Source organism: Carcharodon carcharias, chromosome 9 (genome assembly GCF_017639515.1).
Source record: "Carcharodon carcharias isolate sCarCar2 chromosome 9, sCarCar2.pri, whole genome shotgun sequence".
NCBI classification, from domain to species: Eukaryota; Metazoa; Chordata; class Chondrichthyes; order Lamniformes; family Lamnidae; genus Carcharodon; species Carcharodon carcharias.
In genome coordinates this window covers 146,174,620-146,193,630 of record NC_054475.1, presented here as the reverse complement: position 1 = coordinate 146,193,630, position 19,011 = coordinate 146,174,620, and the positions used below count along the sequence as shown (strand labels likewise).

General features: G+C 41.3%; 1 protein-coding gene across 4 annotated transcripts in view; it reads right to left on the bottom strand.

Moving 5' to 3' along the window:
* Nucleotides 1–19,011, bottom strand: part of LOC121282541 (AMME syndrome candidate gene 1 protein homolog) — a 142,005-nt gene that overhangs the window by 38,857 nt on the left and 84,137 nt on the right. For all 4 annotated transcript variants that reach the window (XR_005944065.1, XR_005944064.1, XM_041196276.1 and 1 more), the window contains exon 3: nucleotides 864–978. Coding sequence is in view for 2 of the 4 variants with exons in the window: in XM_041196276.1 (XP_041052210.1) it covers nucleotides 864–978 (115 nt within the window). In the remaining 2 variants the exon portion in view is untranslated. The remainder of the gene's footprint in view (nucleotides 1–863; nucleotides 979–19,011) is intronic.

Genomic DNA, 19,011 nt, shown 5'->3' with positions numbered 1-19,011 from the left:
CTTCCTCTAGCCCTGTTAATTTCTGAACACTCCATACCTACCTCTAAGCCTTCAAACACCCAGCCTAATGTTTCATCTAATGTCAATCATTAACTATTTGCGCTCCTCTGAGGCATCTCAAGATGTTAAATTTACATTAGAAACACAAGCTATTGTACATGAGGCTGTCTAATCATTTCTCCTTCAAGAACCTCGGAGTTTGACAACCTCAAAATTACAGCCAGTTTAGGGTGAAATCAGGAAGCATATTTTCCCACACTAAAGGTAGTGGAAAGCTGGAATTCTCCTCCAAAAGGCCATACATGCTGGATCAACTGAAACTTATGAGTATGGAGAAAAACAGATTAATGGCAAAGAACAAATCAGTTCTGATCCAACAAAATGGTGGTCTGACTTATTCCTGTTCTAATGTCATACGTTTTCAACTTATACTAACTTTTTAAGTCCCATGATGCAAAGTGGAGATAGCAATAGGTTCTTGCTCTCAAATGGCCCCTAAGACAGTGTTGTACAAAACCTCTTGTACTAGCAGTATGCAATAAATGCTGACCAACCAAAAAGCACTAAGGTAGATGAAATGCTGCATAATGTGGATGCAAAAGGGGAAGGTCATGGGGTATGTCAAGTATGCATCCAGTATACGTCCATCCCACTTTATCCCCCTGCCCAGGTGGGCTACAGTGGCTTCAAGTTATTGAAAAACCAGCCCAAAATTTCCATTATAAAAGTTAAACAAACTAATTACTTTTTGAAAATTGCTGCCACAACCTCAGGAGAATGCAATTCGAACTTATTTTGAACTACATTAGTACAAATTTAGAGTTAGTTTTTCCAGGAAACAGGTTCAGTAAAAAATTACTTACCTCCCAATCTAAATAATCCCCAACATCTTCAAAGTTGGTAAGAAGAGACACTGAGCAGAAAAGCCGTGGTAATTCTTCCCTCGTCATTGGAGGAAAACGACTGTCTTTAAGGGCACTACAAGAGACAGAAAAATTCCTTGATGAAACTGCAATTCACGCCATTACAAAATCATGGATTCATTTTCCTGGATTTTGCAGTTGGCAGTGGAAATGACCTCAAAGTTGCTTGATCTCTGTCCCTTTTCTAACATTAGCGTGAATCTGTTATAAACTCAAGGGATCTCCAGGTGGTGAGCAACATTGATGCCATTAAACAGGTAGGCAGCTAATCACACTGAAATATTCACATAGATAGCAAACCAGGAAGTAAAATGTAATGATTAACCTTCGCTTTGAATTACATTTTATGGAAATAAATGATTGGGGCATACATATGGGATTAAGGTAGAAGCTGAAATATCAAACAAACTTAAACTACAAAGGTGGCATTTATCATAAGAGAAACTTGACATTCCACAAATATAAAATACATTTTCATATTTATAAGAGCCAGAGAGGGTTTTTCAGACATAATTATGAACTTAACATCCCTTTAAGAATCCAGTTACACTTCATTCAACAAGGTACAACTTTTTCCAAGTGTTTTTACAGCAAGGCTAACAGTGTAAAAGAGCAAGTTCTCATCTGTTCAGTGATTTCTATTTGACTGCAGCCTGTGGGAACTTCCACATGGCACCCTATGGAGAAGCATAGAAACTGAGCCATTTCTGAATTTTGGCACTCAACCATACATGTGCAAACTTCAGAAGTTGCTGTCAGTTTCAGAGGAGCAATGACAGCAACGGATGTATTACTACGGCAAAATCCAGTCCTTGATGCTAGTGTTTATAGCATAATAGATCAATATGAGAAATGTAATGCATACTAGAGCTATATAGCTTGGTCAATAAGCCCATCTTTTACAGTATATGACTGGGCTACAGTAGCAAGATACATTTCACTCACACAACTTTCTATGTGTGCTCCTAAAAGATCCAACTGGATAGCCTTTGCAAAATTCTACATTCAACTATGAGTAATACAGGTACAGTACCTCAAAATCCAGCTATCTGAAAATTGGCAGTGTTTGTAAACTGGGCATTTTGTTTTTTAAAAGCAGGCCATGCAAGAATTTTAAGCACTATTAAACGAATGAAGAAAACTTACTGGCTTGTTTGGGGAGTTGTAACATCGGCGTGGTGGCATGCCAGGTAGTTATCCTCTTCGTGTGCCGGTCGTTTCCAGTGCTCCGAGTGGTCGGAGGACCCTTGACCCCACCCAACCCAGCACGGAAAAGCTCAAGGAGTTGCATTTCTCTGCACAACTTCTATTGAGTGATAAAAACAGAAAATGCTGGAAAAACTCAGGTCTGGCAGCATCTGTGGAGAGAGAAACTGAGTTAACGTTTCAAGTCCGTATGATTCCTCTTCAGTGCTAAACAGAAGTAGAAATATGATGGATTTTATACTATAAAAAAAAATTTAAAGAAAAAAATGAAATAAATAAATAAAAATAAATTTTAAAAATGGGATTAATAAAGGGGTGAAAATGGAGGAGTATGTTCATGGTCTAAAGTTGTTGAACTCAATGTTAAATCTAGAAGGCTGCACCTAATCGGAAAATGAGTTACAGTCCCTTGTTTGCATTGGGCTTCTCTGGAACATTGTAGCAGGCCAAGGACGGAAATGTGGGTATGAGAGCAAGATGGTGTATTGAAACGGCAAGTGACAAGGTCTGGGTCATGCTTGCGGACTGAGCAAAGGTGTTCCACAAAGCGGTCACCGAGTCTGCGTTTAGTCTCCCAAATGTAGAAGAGACTGCATTGAGTGCAGTGAATACAGTAGAGCAAATTAAAAGGAGGTGCAAGTGAAGCACTGCTTCACCTGAAAGGTGTGTTTGGGGCCTTGGGCAGTGAGGAGTGAGGAGGTAAAGGAGGTGTTTCATCTCCTGTGATTGCATGGGAAGGTGCTTTGGTAAGGGGTTGAGGAGTTGAGGGTGAAGGAGGAGTGGATCAGGGTGTCACGGAGGCAATGGTCTCTACAGTACCTCATCTTTCGATCAAGCACTTAACAGCCTTCCGGATTTAACATGGAGTTCAACAGCTGCAGACCATGAACTCTCTCCTCACTCTTCACCCCTTTTTAAAATCTTTTTTTATTTTTATTTATTTATTTCAATTTTAAAAAATCCTTTTTCCCCAACCTGCCCCACCCCCACACCCATCCACAGGGCCATGTGTCACTTTTTCCTACGTTGTTCTTTCAGAGCGCTGAACCTTGTTCCAACTATTCTGCCCTTACCTTTATGCCACTCTCAGCACCTTTTTTAGTCTTTAACATTATCATTAACACTCCCTTGTCTTGTGTTCATGACACCTTTGTCAGTCTCTCCTGAGCTCCCACCTATCCCTGACCTTCCATTTTGCTCTACCTCCTTTTAAAAAGTACAAAATCCATCATATTTCTACTTCTCTTTAGCTCTAAAGAGTCATACAGACTAGAAATGTTAACTTTGTTACTCTCTTCACAGGTGCTGCCAGACCTGCCGAGTTTTTACAGCATTTTGTTTTAATTTCAGATTTCCAGCATCCGTAGTATTTTGCTTCTGCTTCCATCTCAAGTGTTTCTCTAGCGCTCCTGTGACTCAAAACCAATAGTTTTTAAGCTGTGGCCTTACCAGTGTGGCTGCCTTAGATTTGACTTCTGTCGATCTTTATCTAACTACACTACAGGTACAGCGAAATACTTTGGGAACTTTTTCCTGAAAACCAGCAAGATCCGAAATACAGCATGGGCTTAGTTCTGAGGTTGCTGGTTTTGAGACACTCTACCTGTAATATCTATGTTTAAAATATATATCCTACTTTGCTTCATGGAATTAAGACTCAAAAAAATGATTCATATTGTTTCAAACTTCCTATACAACATTTGAGAACTTGAGAAGTTGGAACAGTAATTGCAGGTGACTTGTTTCTATAATTTATTGCGTAGAATGTTAAATATTTTATTCCATTAACAAATGAAATTGCTGCACTGCTATTCCATCAAAATGTAGCATTCATTAAAATCAACGCAAAAATAAACACACAAAGTAGCTACTATCATAGGCTAAAAACATAGATCATGAGTGTCAATCATTTCTAGTATTCCAATATGCAGTACATAGAATGCACAGAGAATCATAGGCCAGGATTTTCCATCCATCGGGCAGGCTCGGCAGGAGTAGTCACGGAGGCGCCCACCGCCTGCGATCGGCTCCGCACTGCAATTTCACGTGGGCAGGCCAATTAAGGTCCCCCCTTGCGTGGATTGAGAGTGGTAGCACTGAGCGCTACCTGTGTGGGTGGGGTAGGAAGGGACAGTCGAATCCAGCTGGCGTGCCTCAGAGAAACTGCAGTGCTTTTAAAAAAAATACAATAGATATTTAATGAAACATGTGCCCTCGTGTGACTGTGTCACATGAGATAGGGCATGTTTTTATTTTTCAAAAAAAAAAAAAGTTTTTATTCAATTTGTAAAAGCTTTAGGAAACCTCATCCCACTTGTGGATGAGGTTTCCTAAAAAACATAAAGGCCGCTTGGCCTTTTTGCCTGCTCGCCAACCATTAGGTGCGCCCGCTAAACGAAATACCGCATGACTTCGGGACACACGCCCAACGTCATCACGCGTCATTTAACATTCCGGCGTGTCAGGGGCGTCCCACACGCTGAATGGAAAATTCTGCCCATAAGGTACTTTGCTGTGATCACAGGTAAGGGATCACAAGGGTTTGCACTCCCAGTGTGGCGTTTCATTGTTTGGAAATGCATTATCAGGAATAAATGTGTTTTTGTTTTAACGGACAGAAAATTGTTAGAGTTGGTAGCTGACTTCTTACTATGTTTCTGACAGGTGAAGAGTCATGTCTGGAGCACAATTTTGCAGAATTGTCCCTCTATTGAGTGTATAGCCATTTGACTTTTGGCTGTTGATAAGGGATGCGATCAGAACAGTAGTGAGAAATGATCTTGGTTTGGAGGATCAAGATGTACAATCAGTTTGGGTGGAGATAAAAAATAGCAAAGAAAGAAGTTGCTGTTGGGAATAGTTTATAGGCTAAAACAGAATTACCTGGAAAAACTCAGCAGGTCTGGCAGCATCGGCGGAGAAGAAAAGAGTTGACGTTTCGAGTCCTCATGACCCTTCGACAGAACTTGAGTTCGAGTCCAAGAAAGAGTTGAAATATAAGCTGGTTTAAGGTGTGTGTGTGGGGGGCGGAGAGAGAGCGAAGTGGAGGGGGGGTGTGGTTGTAGGGACAAACAAGCAGTGATAGAAGCAGATCATCAAAAGATGTCAACAACAATAATACAAAAGAACACATAGGTGTTAAAGTTAAAGTTGGTGATATTATCTAAACGAATGTGCTAATTAAGAATGGATGGTAGGGCACTCAAGGTATAGCTCTAGTGGGGTGGGGAGAGCATAAAAGATGTAACAAAAAAAAAAATAAATAATTTTTCCCCCCTCTTTTTATAATGGAAATAGGTGGGAAAAGGAAAATCTATATAATTTATTGGAAAAAAAAAGGAAAGAAAGGGGGAAACAGAAAGGGCGTGGGGATCGGGGAGGGAGCTCACGACCTAAAGTTGTTGAATTCAATATTCAGTCCGGATGGCTGTAAAGTGCCTAGTCGGAAGATGAGGCAAGACTAGGCACTTTACAGCCATCCGGACTGAATATTGAATTCAACAACTTTAGGTCGTGAGCTCCCTCCCCCGTCCCCACCCCCTTTCTGTTTCCCCCTTCCTTTTCTTTTTTTTCCAATAAATTATATAGATTTTCCTTTTCCCACCTATTTCCATTGTAAAAAGAGAAAAAGAAAAAAAAAAAATATTTATTTATTTATTTTTTACATCTTTTATGCTCTCCCCACCCCCACTAGAGCTATACCTTGAGTGCCCTACCATCCATTCTTAATTAGCACATTCGTTTAGATAATATCACCAACTTTAACTTTAACACCTATGTGTTCTTTTGTATTATTGTTGTTGACATCTTTTGATGATCTGCTTCTATCACTGCTTGTTTGTCCCTACAACCACACCCCCCCTCCACTTCTCTCTCTCTCCGCCCCCCCACACACACACCTTAAACCAGCTTATATTTCAACTCTTTCTTGGACTCGAACTCAAGTTCTGTCGAAGGCTCATGAGGACTCGAAACGTCAACTCTTTTCTTCTCCGCCGATGCTGCCAGACCTGCTGAGATTTTCCAGATAATTCTGTTTTTGTTTTGGATTTCCAGCATCCGCAGTTTTTTTGTTTTTATAGTTTATAGGCTCCCTGACAGTAGCTACACTGTAGCACAGGAGTATAAATTAAAAAATAATGGGAGCTTGTAAGAAAGGGACTATAATAATCAAGGGAGATTTTAATCTTCATATAGATTGGACAAATCTGGAGGATGAGTTCATAAAAATATATTCGGAGCAGTTTCTTAGCACAATATGTTCTTCAACCAGTGATCAGGCTATTTTAGCTCTGGTAATGCATAATGAGACAGGATTAATTAATGACTTTCAAATCCATTCTCATCTTTGCTGGAACTTCGTTTGAATCTATCCAATCAAGTTTCTTCTCCTGTTAAAGTACCAGAACAGCTCTCAAAATTACAAATGACATCCTGTGACTGTGACATAGTTAAACTTATCTTCCTCCACCTTCTTGACCTTTGAAATGGTTAACCACACCATCCTTCTCCAACACCTCTCCACTGTTGCCCAGCTAGTTATTATTGCTCTCTTGGTTCCATTCTTATCTAATTGTAAACAGAGAATCACTTGCAATAGTTTCACTTTCTTCATCTGCACCGTTTCCTCTAGTGTTACCCAAGGATTAATCCTTGGCCCCCTTCTATTTCTCAATGACATGTTGTCTCTCGGCGACATCATCCAGAAGCACAGCATTAATTTTCACAAGTAAAATGATGACATCAAGTTCTACCTCACTACCACCTCTTCGACTGTTACTAAATGAACAGGCTGTTTATCCCACCTTTGGTCTACGCCCGAACCATGCTGGGATAACTAGGGAAGTAGAAATAGTTTTAAACTAAACCGGGGCAAGGGATCAAATGTGCGAAAATGTGGTAAATTAAGGAGCAGAGAGAGGGTAAGAGAAAAAGGCATTAATTTAGAAAATGATAAACAGAACTTGACAGGAAGGGACAGAGAGTACAAGTCTAAGAGTAAACCAATAGAGAAGGTTAGAGGTTACAAAAATAATAAAAAAAGGCTCTGTATCTGAATGGACATTGCATGCAAAACAAAATAAATGAACTAATAATGCAAAGAGAGATAAATAAGTACAATCTAACAGTCATTACAGGGACATGGCTACAGGGTGTGATAGATTGGGACCTGAACATTGAAGGGTATGTGACTTTTAGGAAGGATAGGAAGTTATGAAAAGGTGGAGGGGTGGCTCTGTTAGTTAAAGACAACATTAATACAATAGAGAGGGATGGCCTAAGTACAGGAACCCAGGATATAGAAGTAGTTTGGGTAGAGATAAAGGCAAGTCATCGCTTGTGGGAGTGGTGTACAGTAATCACATAGTAGGATGGGGTATCAAAGAAGAAATAGCTTGTCAGAAAAGTAGTGATTATCATGGGGGATTTTAATCCACATACCAGGTTGGAACAACCAGATGGGCAAAGGTAGCATAAATGACGAATTCACAATGTTTTTGGGATAATTTCTTGGAACAGCAAGTTCTGGAGCCAACCAGGGAGCAGGCTACACTGGGCCTGGTATTGTGCAATGAGAAAGGATTAATTAATGGCCTCATAGGTGAAGGCATCCCTAGGTAGCACTGATCAAAATATAATTGAATTTTACTTTCAGTTTGAGGGAGGGAAGACTGGGTCTAACGCTAGTATTTAAACTCAAATAAAGGCATTTACGAGGGCATGAAAGCAAAGCTAGCGAAAATGGACTGGCAATTTTGGTTAAGGTCAATAGAGATCCAGTGGCAGACATTTAAGGAGATATTTCAGAATACACAGAATAGATACATTCCAACAAGAAAAAAAAATTCCCAAGGGGAGGACCCACCATCCGTGGTTAATTAAAAAAGTTAAAGATTGCATCAAACTTAAAGAAAAAGCTTATACTTATGCAAAGATGGGTGGTGATCAGAAGATTGAACAGAATATAAAAACAGCAAAGAATGACTAAAAGATTAGTAAGGAAAGAAAAATTGGACTACAAGAAAAAGCTAGCTAGAAATATAAGACAGAAAGTAAGAGTTTCCATAGATATTTGAAAAAGAAAATAATTAACAGAGTGAGCATTGGTCCTATAGAAAGTAAGTCTGGGAAATTAATAATGCAAAATAAGGAGATGGCAGATGAATTGAATAGGTATTTTGCATCGGTCTTCACAAGTAACATTGCGGAAAAGCTGTAGAGCAGGAATTGGAAGGGAGGCAGGAGTTCAAGAAAATTACAATCACAGGGAGGCGGTACTGAGCAAATTGTTGGAATTACGGGTTGACAAGTCCCCGGATCCTGATGGATTTCATCCTAGGGTCATAAAAGAAGTGGCTAGTGTGATAGCTGATACGTTGGTTTTAATTTTCCAAAATTCAATAGATTCAGGAAAGGTTCCGTTAGATTGGAAAATAGTTGAAAAATTATTGGAAAATGTATTTAAGAGAGGGAGACAGAAAGCAAGCAGGAAAATACAGATCAGTTAGCTTAACATCGGTCATAGGGAAGATATTAGAAGCTATTAAAGACATTATAACAGGGCACTTAGATAAATTCAAGGTAATTCAAGGCAGTCAATAGGGCTGTGTGAAATGGAAATCATATTTAACCAATTTATTGGAGTTCTTTGAAAAAGTAACAGTGCTGTGGATAAAGGGGAACTGGTGGATGTACTGCACTTAGATTTCCAGAAGGCATTTAATAAGATGCCTCATTAAAAGGTTATTGCAGAAAAGCTCATGGTGTAGAGGGCAACATGTTGGCATGGATAGAAGATTAGCTAGCTAACAGGAAACAGTAGGCATAAATGGCTTTTTCTGGATGGCAGAATGTGACAAGTGGTGTGCACAGGGATCAGTGCTGGGGCCTCAACGTTTTACAATTTATATCAATGATTAGGAAGAAGGGACCGATAACATGGTTGTCAAATTTACAGATGACCCAAAGGTAGGTAGGAAATTAAGTCAGAAGAGGGCATAAGGAGGCTACAAAAGGATATAGATAGATTAGGTGAGTGGGAAAAGATCTGGAAAGTGGAATATAATGTAGGAAAATGTGAAGTTGTCCATTTTTGCAGGACAAATATAAAAAGGCATATTATCTAAATGGCGAGAGACTGCAGAGTTCTGAGATGCAGAGGGTTCTGGGTGTCCTAGTGCATGAATTACAAAAGGTTAGTATGCAGATGCAGTAAGTAGTTAGCAAAGCTAATAGAATGTTATCAATTATTGCAGGGGGAATTGAATACAGAGTGGAGCGATTATGCTTCACTTATACAGGGTGTTGGTGAGGCCACATCTGGAGTACCGAATACAATATTGGTCTCCCTATTTAAGGAAAGATGTAAATGCATTAGCAGTTCAGAGAAGATTTACTAGATTACTGGAATGGGCAGGTTATCTTATGAGGAAAGGCTGGACAGGCTAGGCTTGTATCTGTTGGGAGTTTAGAAGGCTAAAAGGCAACTGATTGAAACGTAAAATACTGAGGGGACTTGACAGGGTGAATGTGAAAAGGACATTTCCTCTTGTGGGAGAATCTGGAACTTAGGGTTACTATTTCAAAATAAGGAGTCGCCCATTTAAGGCAGAGATGAAGAGAAATTTTTTGAGGGTTCAGACACTTTGGAATTCTCTTCCTCAAAAAGGTGGTTGAGGCAGAGTTCTCGAATATCTTTAAGGCAAAGTTGAAGGATTCTTGATGAGCAAGGGGGTGAAACGTTATCAAGGGTAGGCACAAATACGAGGTTGAAATCAGATCAGCCATGATCTTTTTGAATGGCAGAGCAGGCTTGAGGGGCCGAGCAGCCTACTCCCACTCCTAACTCGTAGTTCATATGGCTTGTGAAATGGGCAGGCACGTGGTAGATGAAATTTAATGCACAGAAATGTGAAGTGATACATTTGATAGGAAATAGGAGAAGGGGCAATATAAAATAAAGGATACAATTCTAAAAGGGGTGCAGGAGGACGACCTGGGGGGATGGGGTATACATTCATAAATTTTTGAAGAGCAGGTTGAGAGGGAGTGGTTAAGATGACATATGGGATCCTGGGTTTTATAAACAGAGCCACAGAACACAAAAGGATGGAAGCAATGATGAACCTTTATAAAAACACTGGTTTGGCTTCAATTGGAGCAGTGTCCAATTCTGGGCATTGCACTTTAGGAGGGATGCAAAGCATTGGAGAGGATGCAGAAAAGGTTTATGACAATGTCCATGATGAGGGACTTCAGTTAAGCAGATAGACTGGCAAAGTTGGGTTGTTTTCTTTACAGAAGAGGGCTTCAAGAAGGAAATTTGATGAAACTGTTGAAAATCATGAAGGGTCTGGGCAGAATAGATAGGGAGAAGATTCCACTGGAAGAAGGATCAAGAACCAGAGGACACTGACTTTTAAAAATTCATTTAAAGGGATGTGGGCTTCGCTGGATGGGGCAGCATTTATTGCCCATCCCAGTTGCCTTGAGAAGGTGGTGGTGAGCTGCCTTCTTGAACCACTGCAGTCCCTGTGATGTGGGTACACCCACAGTACGGTTCAGGAGGGAGTTCCAGGAATTTGACCCAGCAGTGAAGGAACAGCAATATATTGCCAAGTCAGGATGGTGAGTGACTTAGAGGGGAACTTCTAGGTGGTGGTGTTCCCATCCATCTGCTCCCTTGTCTTTCTAGACGGTAGTGGTTATGGATTTGGAAAGTGCTGTTGAAGAAGCCTTGGTGAATTTCTGCAGCGCATCTTGTAGATGGTACACACTGCTGCTACTGTGTATTGATGGTAGAGGGAGTGAATATTTGTGGATGTGGTGCCAATCAAGTGGGCTGTTTTGTCCTGGATGGTGTCAAGCTTCTTGAGTGTTGTGGCAGCTGCCCTCATCCAGTCAAGTGGGGAGTATTCCATCACACTCCTGACTTGTGCCTTGTAGATGGTGGACAGGCTTTGAGAAGTCAGGAGGTGAGTTATTCGTCACACTATTCCTAGTGTCTCACCTACTCTTGTAGCCACAGTACTTATATGGCCAGTCCAGCTCAGTTTCTGCTCAATGGTAACCCCCATGATGTTGATTGTGAGGGATTCAGTGATAGTAATGCCATTGAACATCAAAGGGTGATGGTTAAATTTTCTCTTGTTGGAGATGGTCATTGCCTGACACTTGTGTGGCACACATGTTACTTGCCACTTGTCAGCCCAATTCTGGATATTGTCCAGGTCTTGCTGCATTTGAACACAGACCGCTTCAGTTTGAGTCGGCACGAATGATGCTGAACATTGCGCAATCAGCAGCGAACATCCCCACTTCTGACCTTATGATGGAAGGAAGCTCATTGAAGAAGCAGCTGAAGATGGTTGGGCCAAGGACACTGCCCTGATGGAGTCCTGCAGTGATGTCCTGAAGCTGAGATGACTGACCTCCAACAACCATATTCCTTTGTGCTAGGTATGGCTCCAATGGACAGTTTCCCCCCTGATTCCCATTGACTCCAGTTTTGCTAGGGCTCCTTGATGCCACACTCTGCCAAATGTTGCCTTGATGTCAAGGGCAGTCACTATCACCTCACCTCTGTAGTTCAGCTCTTTTGTCCATGTTTGAACCAAGGCTGTAATGAGGTCAGGAGACAAGTGGCCCTGCCAGAATTCAAACGGGGCATCAGTGAGGTTATTGCTAAGCAAGCATCGCTTGATAGCACGGTTGATGACCCCTTCTATTACTTTACTGATGATCAAGAGTAGACTGATGGGATGGTAATTGGCCGGGTTGGATTTGTCCTGCTTTTTTGTGTACAGACATGCCTGGGCAATTTTCCATATAGCCAGGTAGATGCCAGTGTTGTAGCTGTACTGGAACAGCTTGGCTAGGGGAACAGCAAGTTCTGGAGCACAAGTCTTCAGTACTATCCAGTGCCTTCAGTCATTTCTTGATATCACGTGGAGTGAATCAAATTGACTGAAGACGGGCATCTGTGATGCTGGGGACCTCTGGAGGCGGCCGAGATGGATCATCCACTTGACACTTCTGGCGGAAGATTGTATCAAATCCTTCAGCCTTATCTATTGCACTGATGTGCTGGGCTCCTCCATCATTGAGGATGGAGGTATTTGCGGAGCCTCCTCCTCCAGTGAGCTGTTTAATTGCCAACCACCATTTACGACTGGATGTGGCAGGATTGCAGAGCTTAGATCTGATCTGATGGTTTTGGGATCGCTTAGCCCTGTCTATCACTTGCAGCTTCTACTGTTTGGTATACATGTAGTCCTATGTTATCGCTTCACCAGGTTGACACCTCATTTTCTTTTAAGGTATGCCTGGTGCTGCTCCTGGCATGCCCTCCTGCACTCTTCACTGAACCAGGGTTGATCCCTTGGCTTGATGGTAGAGTGGGGAATATGCCGGGCCATGAGGTTACAGATTGTGTTCGAGTGCAATTCTGTTGCTGATGGCCCACAGCGCCTCATTGATGCCCAATCTTGAGCTGCTAGATCTGTTTGAAATCTATCCCATTCAGCACAGTGGTAGTACCACACAACACAATGGAGGGTGTGCTCAATGTGAAGCCGGGACTTATCTCCACAACGACTGTGGTGGTCAATCTTACTGATACTGTCATGGACAGGTGCATCTGCGGCAGGTGAGGATGAGGTCAAGTATGTTTTTCCTTCTTGCTGGTTTCCTCACTGCCTGCCGCAGACCCAGTCTTGCAGCTATGTCCTTTAGGATTCGGCCAGCTGGGTCATTAGTGGTGCTACCAAGCCACTCTTAGTGGTGGACATTGAAGTCCCCCATCCAGAGTACATTCTGCACCCTTACCTACCCTCAGTGCTTCCTCCAACTGACATTCAACATGGAGGAGCACTAAGTAACCAGCTGAGAGAGGGCAGTATGTGGTAATCAGCAGGAGGTTTGCTTGCCCTGTTTGACCTGATACCATGAGACTTTATGAGGTCTGGAGTCAATGTTGAGGACTCCCACGGCAACTCCCTCTCGATTGTATACCACTATGCTGCCATCTGCTAGGTCTGTCCTGCGGTGGGACAGGACATACCAAGGGATGGTGCTGGTGGTGTCTGGGACATTATCTGTAAGGTGTGATTCCATGAGGATGACTGTGTCAGGCTGTTGCTTGACTAGTCTGTGGGACAGGTCTCCCAATTTTGGCACTCACCCCCATATGTTAGTAAGGACGACTTTACAGGGTCGACAAGGCTGAGATTGCAGTTTTTGTTTCCAATGCCTAGGTCGACGCTGGGTGGTCCGTCCAGTTTTATTCCTTTTTTGTGACTTTTCAGTGGTTTGTTACAACTGAGTGGCTTGCTAGGCCATTTCAGAGGGCATTTAAGAGGACATTGCTGTGGGTCTGGAGTCACATGTAGGCCAGACCAGGTAAGGACGACAGATTTCCTTCCCTGAAGGACATTAGTGAACCAGATGAGTTTTTACAGCAAAAAACAATGGTTTCATAGTTTTAATCAGACACTTAATTTTTATTGAATTCAAATTTCACCATCTGTCGTGGCAGGATTCGAATCCAAGTCCCCAGAGCATTACCCTGGGTCTCTAGGTCACTAGTCCAACGACAATACTACTGTGCCATCGCCTCCCCATAAGGTGAATGGCAAAAGAACCAGAAGTTGACGCGAGAAAATGTTTATTAAGTAAAGGTTCTGGGATGCACTGCCCAAGTGTATGGTGGAGGCAGATTCAATTGTGGCTTTCAAAAGGGAATTGGTTAATTATTTGAAGTGAAAAAATATGTAGGGTTACAGGCAGGATTCAATATACATGGGGTGGGAAGGAGAGAGGAGGGGGGGGGGGAGGTAAACAGGCAAATTCTCCCTTGGAAGGCCCCAGAAAGCCTGTGAAAATGGAATAATGGGGGTGATCAAAGAAAAGTCGTCCTTGTATATTGAAGGAACAGAATCTGTGAGCAGCTGATTGTCCAATCACAGGTTCCCTCTCTCCCAATTTTGCTGCTCCTCCAGAAACAGAATCTATGATTGGAGGAGCAACAAAGGCAGGAGGCCTAGGGCGCAGATGGACCACAGAGCACAATCAAGAGTTAACTGAAAGCAGTGAACAGATCAGAAACAGGTTAATCCACTGTTATAATGACTCCATTTTGGACTCTCTTCAACAGTAATCAGCTCTTTCACAGTTCCTGCAAGTGGCTCTGAAAAGGGCATTTGAATTATTAGGTTTACATTTTCCTCATTCTACACTGAACTAGCAGCACTCGCAGTGAGAGAGGAGGCTCTACCCCCTTCTGGACCTGGACTCCAAATCCTTGCTATCCCTATACCCTCTGGGAGTAACAGGGCAAGCTTCTCCAAGCTTTCCAGCGATCCCCCACTGTTACGATCCCAGCTGCTTTTAATACTGGACAAGTCAAATCTGAAACCTGGCTTGTAAATCTTAACTTTTTTTTAAAGAAACCATGGAGGAAAGTTGCTGAACAAATTCACAGGAGTCTAATGAACTTTTAATACAAAGAATAACATTTTAATTGAAACAAGTGAACTACATTACACCAGACAAAAAGGTTGGAAAGATCTCAATACAAACAAGATGACAATTCAAATTTCCACTATTCCTTTACCCCAACAATACCTTTCAATGGTCTGTCTGTAAGAGTTACGTCTAGCTTGACACAAAGGGTTCTCGCTTGGAACTGGCACAATTGCCAACAGTTTTCTACCAGTAAATTCCTCAGCATTTACTTGATGCTCTCACCTAGCTCTCATCTCTGAGACACCCAAAAACCACACACTAAATTCAGTTTCTTCAGCTGCACAGCAAATGAATGCCCTACATGCAGTCTTCCAGTAGCACCTCTGCTAAATTGCTCACTTTTCTGAACCCCATAACTGATTATTCAGTTAACTACTGTCCCAATGGCCTGATACTTTTTCTTCTCAGAGCTCAAAAATCCCCATCTGCTCTATCACACACACTGAACTCCAGGGCATCCCCAACCCGTCTTTTTTCCATCTGTGTCCTTGGATTACTGTCACTAGGCAACAGTAAAGCTTTCCTACCTTGTGTTTTAAAGGGATCCAAGCACAAGCCCAGTAGCATCATGTGCCTTCATCCACTTTACAACCCAGCAGAACTCACTTCCAATAAGTGCAGCTAGCATCAGTCTCAATAATGACTGGAGCCAAAGTGAGCCATTTTTAAAAGAAATCCCATGAATTCACTGGTGCACTTCCAATAATTAAAAAACCTGCACAGGAACAAAATAGTACATCACACATGTAACTAATTATTTTCTTATTTATATTCAAACTATGCAACGGATCACTGCCCTTTGATATCTCATCAAGCTTTGTAATGTTAAACCTTGCTAGCCAAGCTAAAAGGTAAAGTGGCAGAAGGTAAGAAGGGCTATCTCATAATATGGGGATGGAGATGGAAAAGTTAGAGTGAAATGCCCCAGAAATTTATGCCAGAGCCTCGTGATCTAACAAATAACCCAGACTCAATGTTAGTGCTAGCAAACTAAGTTTGAAGATATGGGAGTTGGAATCAGAAGGCCTGAAAGCCTTAGATGGACAACAAACCAGCATTTAGATCAGAGTAAATGAAGTCAAATACAGCAACATAAATCTATATAGTGCCTTTAACATAATGAAATGTTCCAAACCAGAAAACAAAGTATGACATGAAGTCACTTAAGGAGGTAGTAGACCAAAAGCTGGTGAAAGTGTGTCTTAAAGTAGGAAAGTGAGGTAGAGGAGAAATGGAAAGGTGTAGGGAGGGTATGCAGAACTTAAGGTCTAGGCATTTGAAGGCATGGTCACCAATAGTGGATTGATTAAAATTAGGGATGCCTCAATTAGATATCTTGGAGGGTTGTGGAGCCAGAGGAGATTGCAGTGGTAGACATGGGTGAGGTCATTTTAGGGGGAGGGGGGAAGAAAGAGGAGATATGAAAATATGGATGAAAATTTTCAAATCAGGATGTTGCTTGATTAGGAGCCAACGTAGATCAGCGAGTACAGGGGTGATAGGCAATGGGACTTGCTGCGAGTTAAGACACAGGCAGAGTTTTTGATGACTTTGATTATGAGGGGAATAGATAGAGTGGACAGGATAAAACTGTTTTCCTTGGTGAAGAATTCTAGAACCAGGGGACATAGATTCAAGATAAGTGGCAGAAGGTGTAGGGGGGAACATGAGGAAGAACTTTTTTTACGCAGAGGGAAGTGGGTGGCTGGAATTCACTGCCCAAGTTGGTGGTAGAGGCAGAAACTTTAAACTCTTTTTAAAAAGTACCTAGATCTGCACCTAAAGTGCTATCAGCTGCAAGGCTATGGGCCAGGTGCAGGAAGGTGGGATTAGAAAGGGCACCTGGGTGTCCTCGGGCTGGCATGGACAAGATGGGTCAAATGGCCTCCTTCCGTGCTGTAACTTTTCTATGGTTCTATGACCTCAAGATTGAGGATAGAATGTGGGAGACCAGCCAGGGATGTGTTGGAATTGTTGAGTCTAGAGGTAAAGGTGGCAAGAATGAGGGTTTCCACAGATTCCAAGTCTATAAAAATTCAACACAAACACAGGAGGTAATGAATAAAGGAGTTAGTGAGAATGAAAAAGGAGTCGTTGAAAGCCAAAAAGTAGCCCCTGAAAAACAAAAAGCAGTCCTCAAAAAAATGTTAAAAGCCCTCGAAAAAGGGAAATTATTTTGACCCCTGGTTACAGGGAAGGGGCAGGGACGTGAGATTATCCGAGTTGCTCTTTCACAGAGTTGGCATGGTCACAAAGATCTGTATTATAACCATTCTAATGATTCATTTTTTGGTCATTTACCCTAAAGGGCAGCTTAGATTTTGTTCCATGCTCCTCGATAAGTTTCTGTAGTATATCTTGAAGATGGTACATACTTCTGCTACTGCCTGTCAAAGTAGCTACTTAATTAAATTTTTGAAGACTGAAGAAGGAAATTTTCAGGCACTTAATTGGGATCTTGACACCTTTATTTAAGCAATCTATGGTAACTTGCCATCCCAAGTGATAGAAAAGGTTAAAAAAATGATAACTGGACTTGTACGCATGTATTGTCTCACTGTTGTTTACATGATTAGACAAAAAAGGACTGAAAAAGGTCTTTTAATTACTGATGCATTTAAATGCAATTAAATGCTTGTTTAAAAGCAGCCCATTTGATTGGCACCCCATCCACCACCTTAAACATTTACTCCCTTCACCATCAACACACAATGGAAGCAGTGTGAACCATCTACAAGATGCACTGCAGCAACTTGCCAAGGCTCCTTCCATAGCAACTTCCAGACCCATGACTTCTACCACCTAGAAGGACAAGGACAGCAAGCCCAAGGGAACACCACCACCTGCAAGTTCCCCTCAAAGCCTGACTTGGACTTATATCGCCATTCCTTCACTGTCGCTGAGTCACAAGTGAATGAATAGCAAATAGTAAAGAACAGTGAATCAAAGTTCTTTAGTCTTAATACTTAAAATGAAACCATCATAGGCTCTCTCTAAACATTGCCTTTAAGTGATAAGCTTCACAATTGCAATGTAGAACAGGTTTCCATTTAAAATCAAAAATTTTGTGCTAGCTAGCACGATGTTAACAGAACACTCATTGCAGACTGAAACATGAAGTACATACGAAGCCCAATGTAAACTATAATTAAGACACTCCTTGCCACTAAGCTGCCCGTCAGAGAGAGCTACAGCCAGTGATCCTGCCCCTTTCTCAAAAGGTTTTAGATGCAGTCAATCAAATCCAGTAAGCCAATAACATGTGTCAAGTGGCTTGAGACATTCACTGCAACCATGCTTACCCACAGAAATATTATGTAAATGAATCCTATGCAATAGAATAAAAGGATTATTTCCCTATTGATTTCAACTGGAAAACACATGTTGGGAAGTTTTGAGCCCAATTATGTTACTGTCCAGGGCAGCTACAAAAAATGCTAGAAAAACTTTACAATGTTTACAATCCAAACAATACATAACGCCCAACCATTTGGACAAGGTGCGAAGGGTCAATTACTTGTGGAATTTCCCCCCAAAGTGTGATGGGGAGAAAAATAAAAAGGAAATTCTTATTGTTTAGATGGCTACGAGAATGTGTATAATAGAGAGTAGCAGTGCACCCTAAGAGCGTATTCTAACTGTATGAAGTCCACATCTTTGTGTTTGTAAGACAACTGCTCAAAATTGAACTTAAAATATCTGAATCAAAACCCAATATGAAAGCGAAAAGTTTTACATCAAAATGAAATTTGCATCCCAATACATTGTTATGGTGACTATCATTTTTGTAGAAAGCACAAGTATTTGGAATTTCATTACGATGCCATGTGCTTCACACCAAAAGAGAGATGGTTCAAGTTAGTAATTACTTTACTCAATGTTGTACTCAATGTTCCATTTGGAGGGGTGAAAGGAAAAACACTGTAGTCATTTGGCAAAGTACAAAATGTGAGATATCTAGGCAGAATAATTCACTCCAGATTTGTGAAAAATGTTTTAAATTAAGCAAGCATGATGCTTCTTATAAGCAAAGATGAACACATGAGGCAGTTTTGCCTTCAGAATTTGAAATACACAATTGAAAAACAAGTAATTTTTATTGCACAGATATTTTTCATACGTCAGTTAAGTCTAGTAATAACATTCAAATATCAGACAGAACCAACATTTAAAAAAACAGTAGGCTATCTGGTAAATAATGAAAGAAATGTTTATACCACTAGTTGATCTTGTAATTATGCTCATTGTCTTCATTTTTCTACATCGGCCTTTCATCTATTTCTTTCTTACTGTGCATTTCACAATCTTTTACTGATATTGAAAATTACAATTTTGAAATGCTAAGCCATGCAGTGCA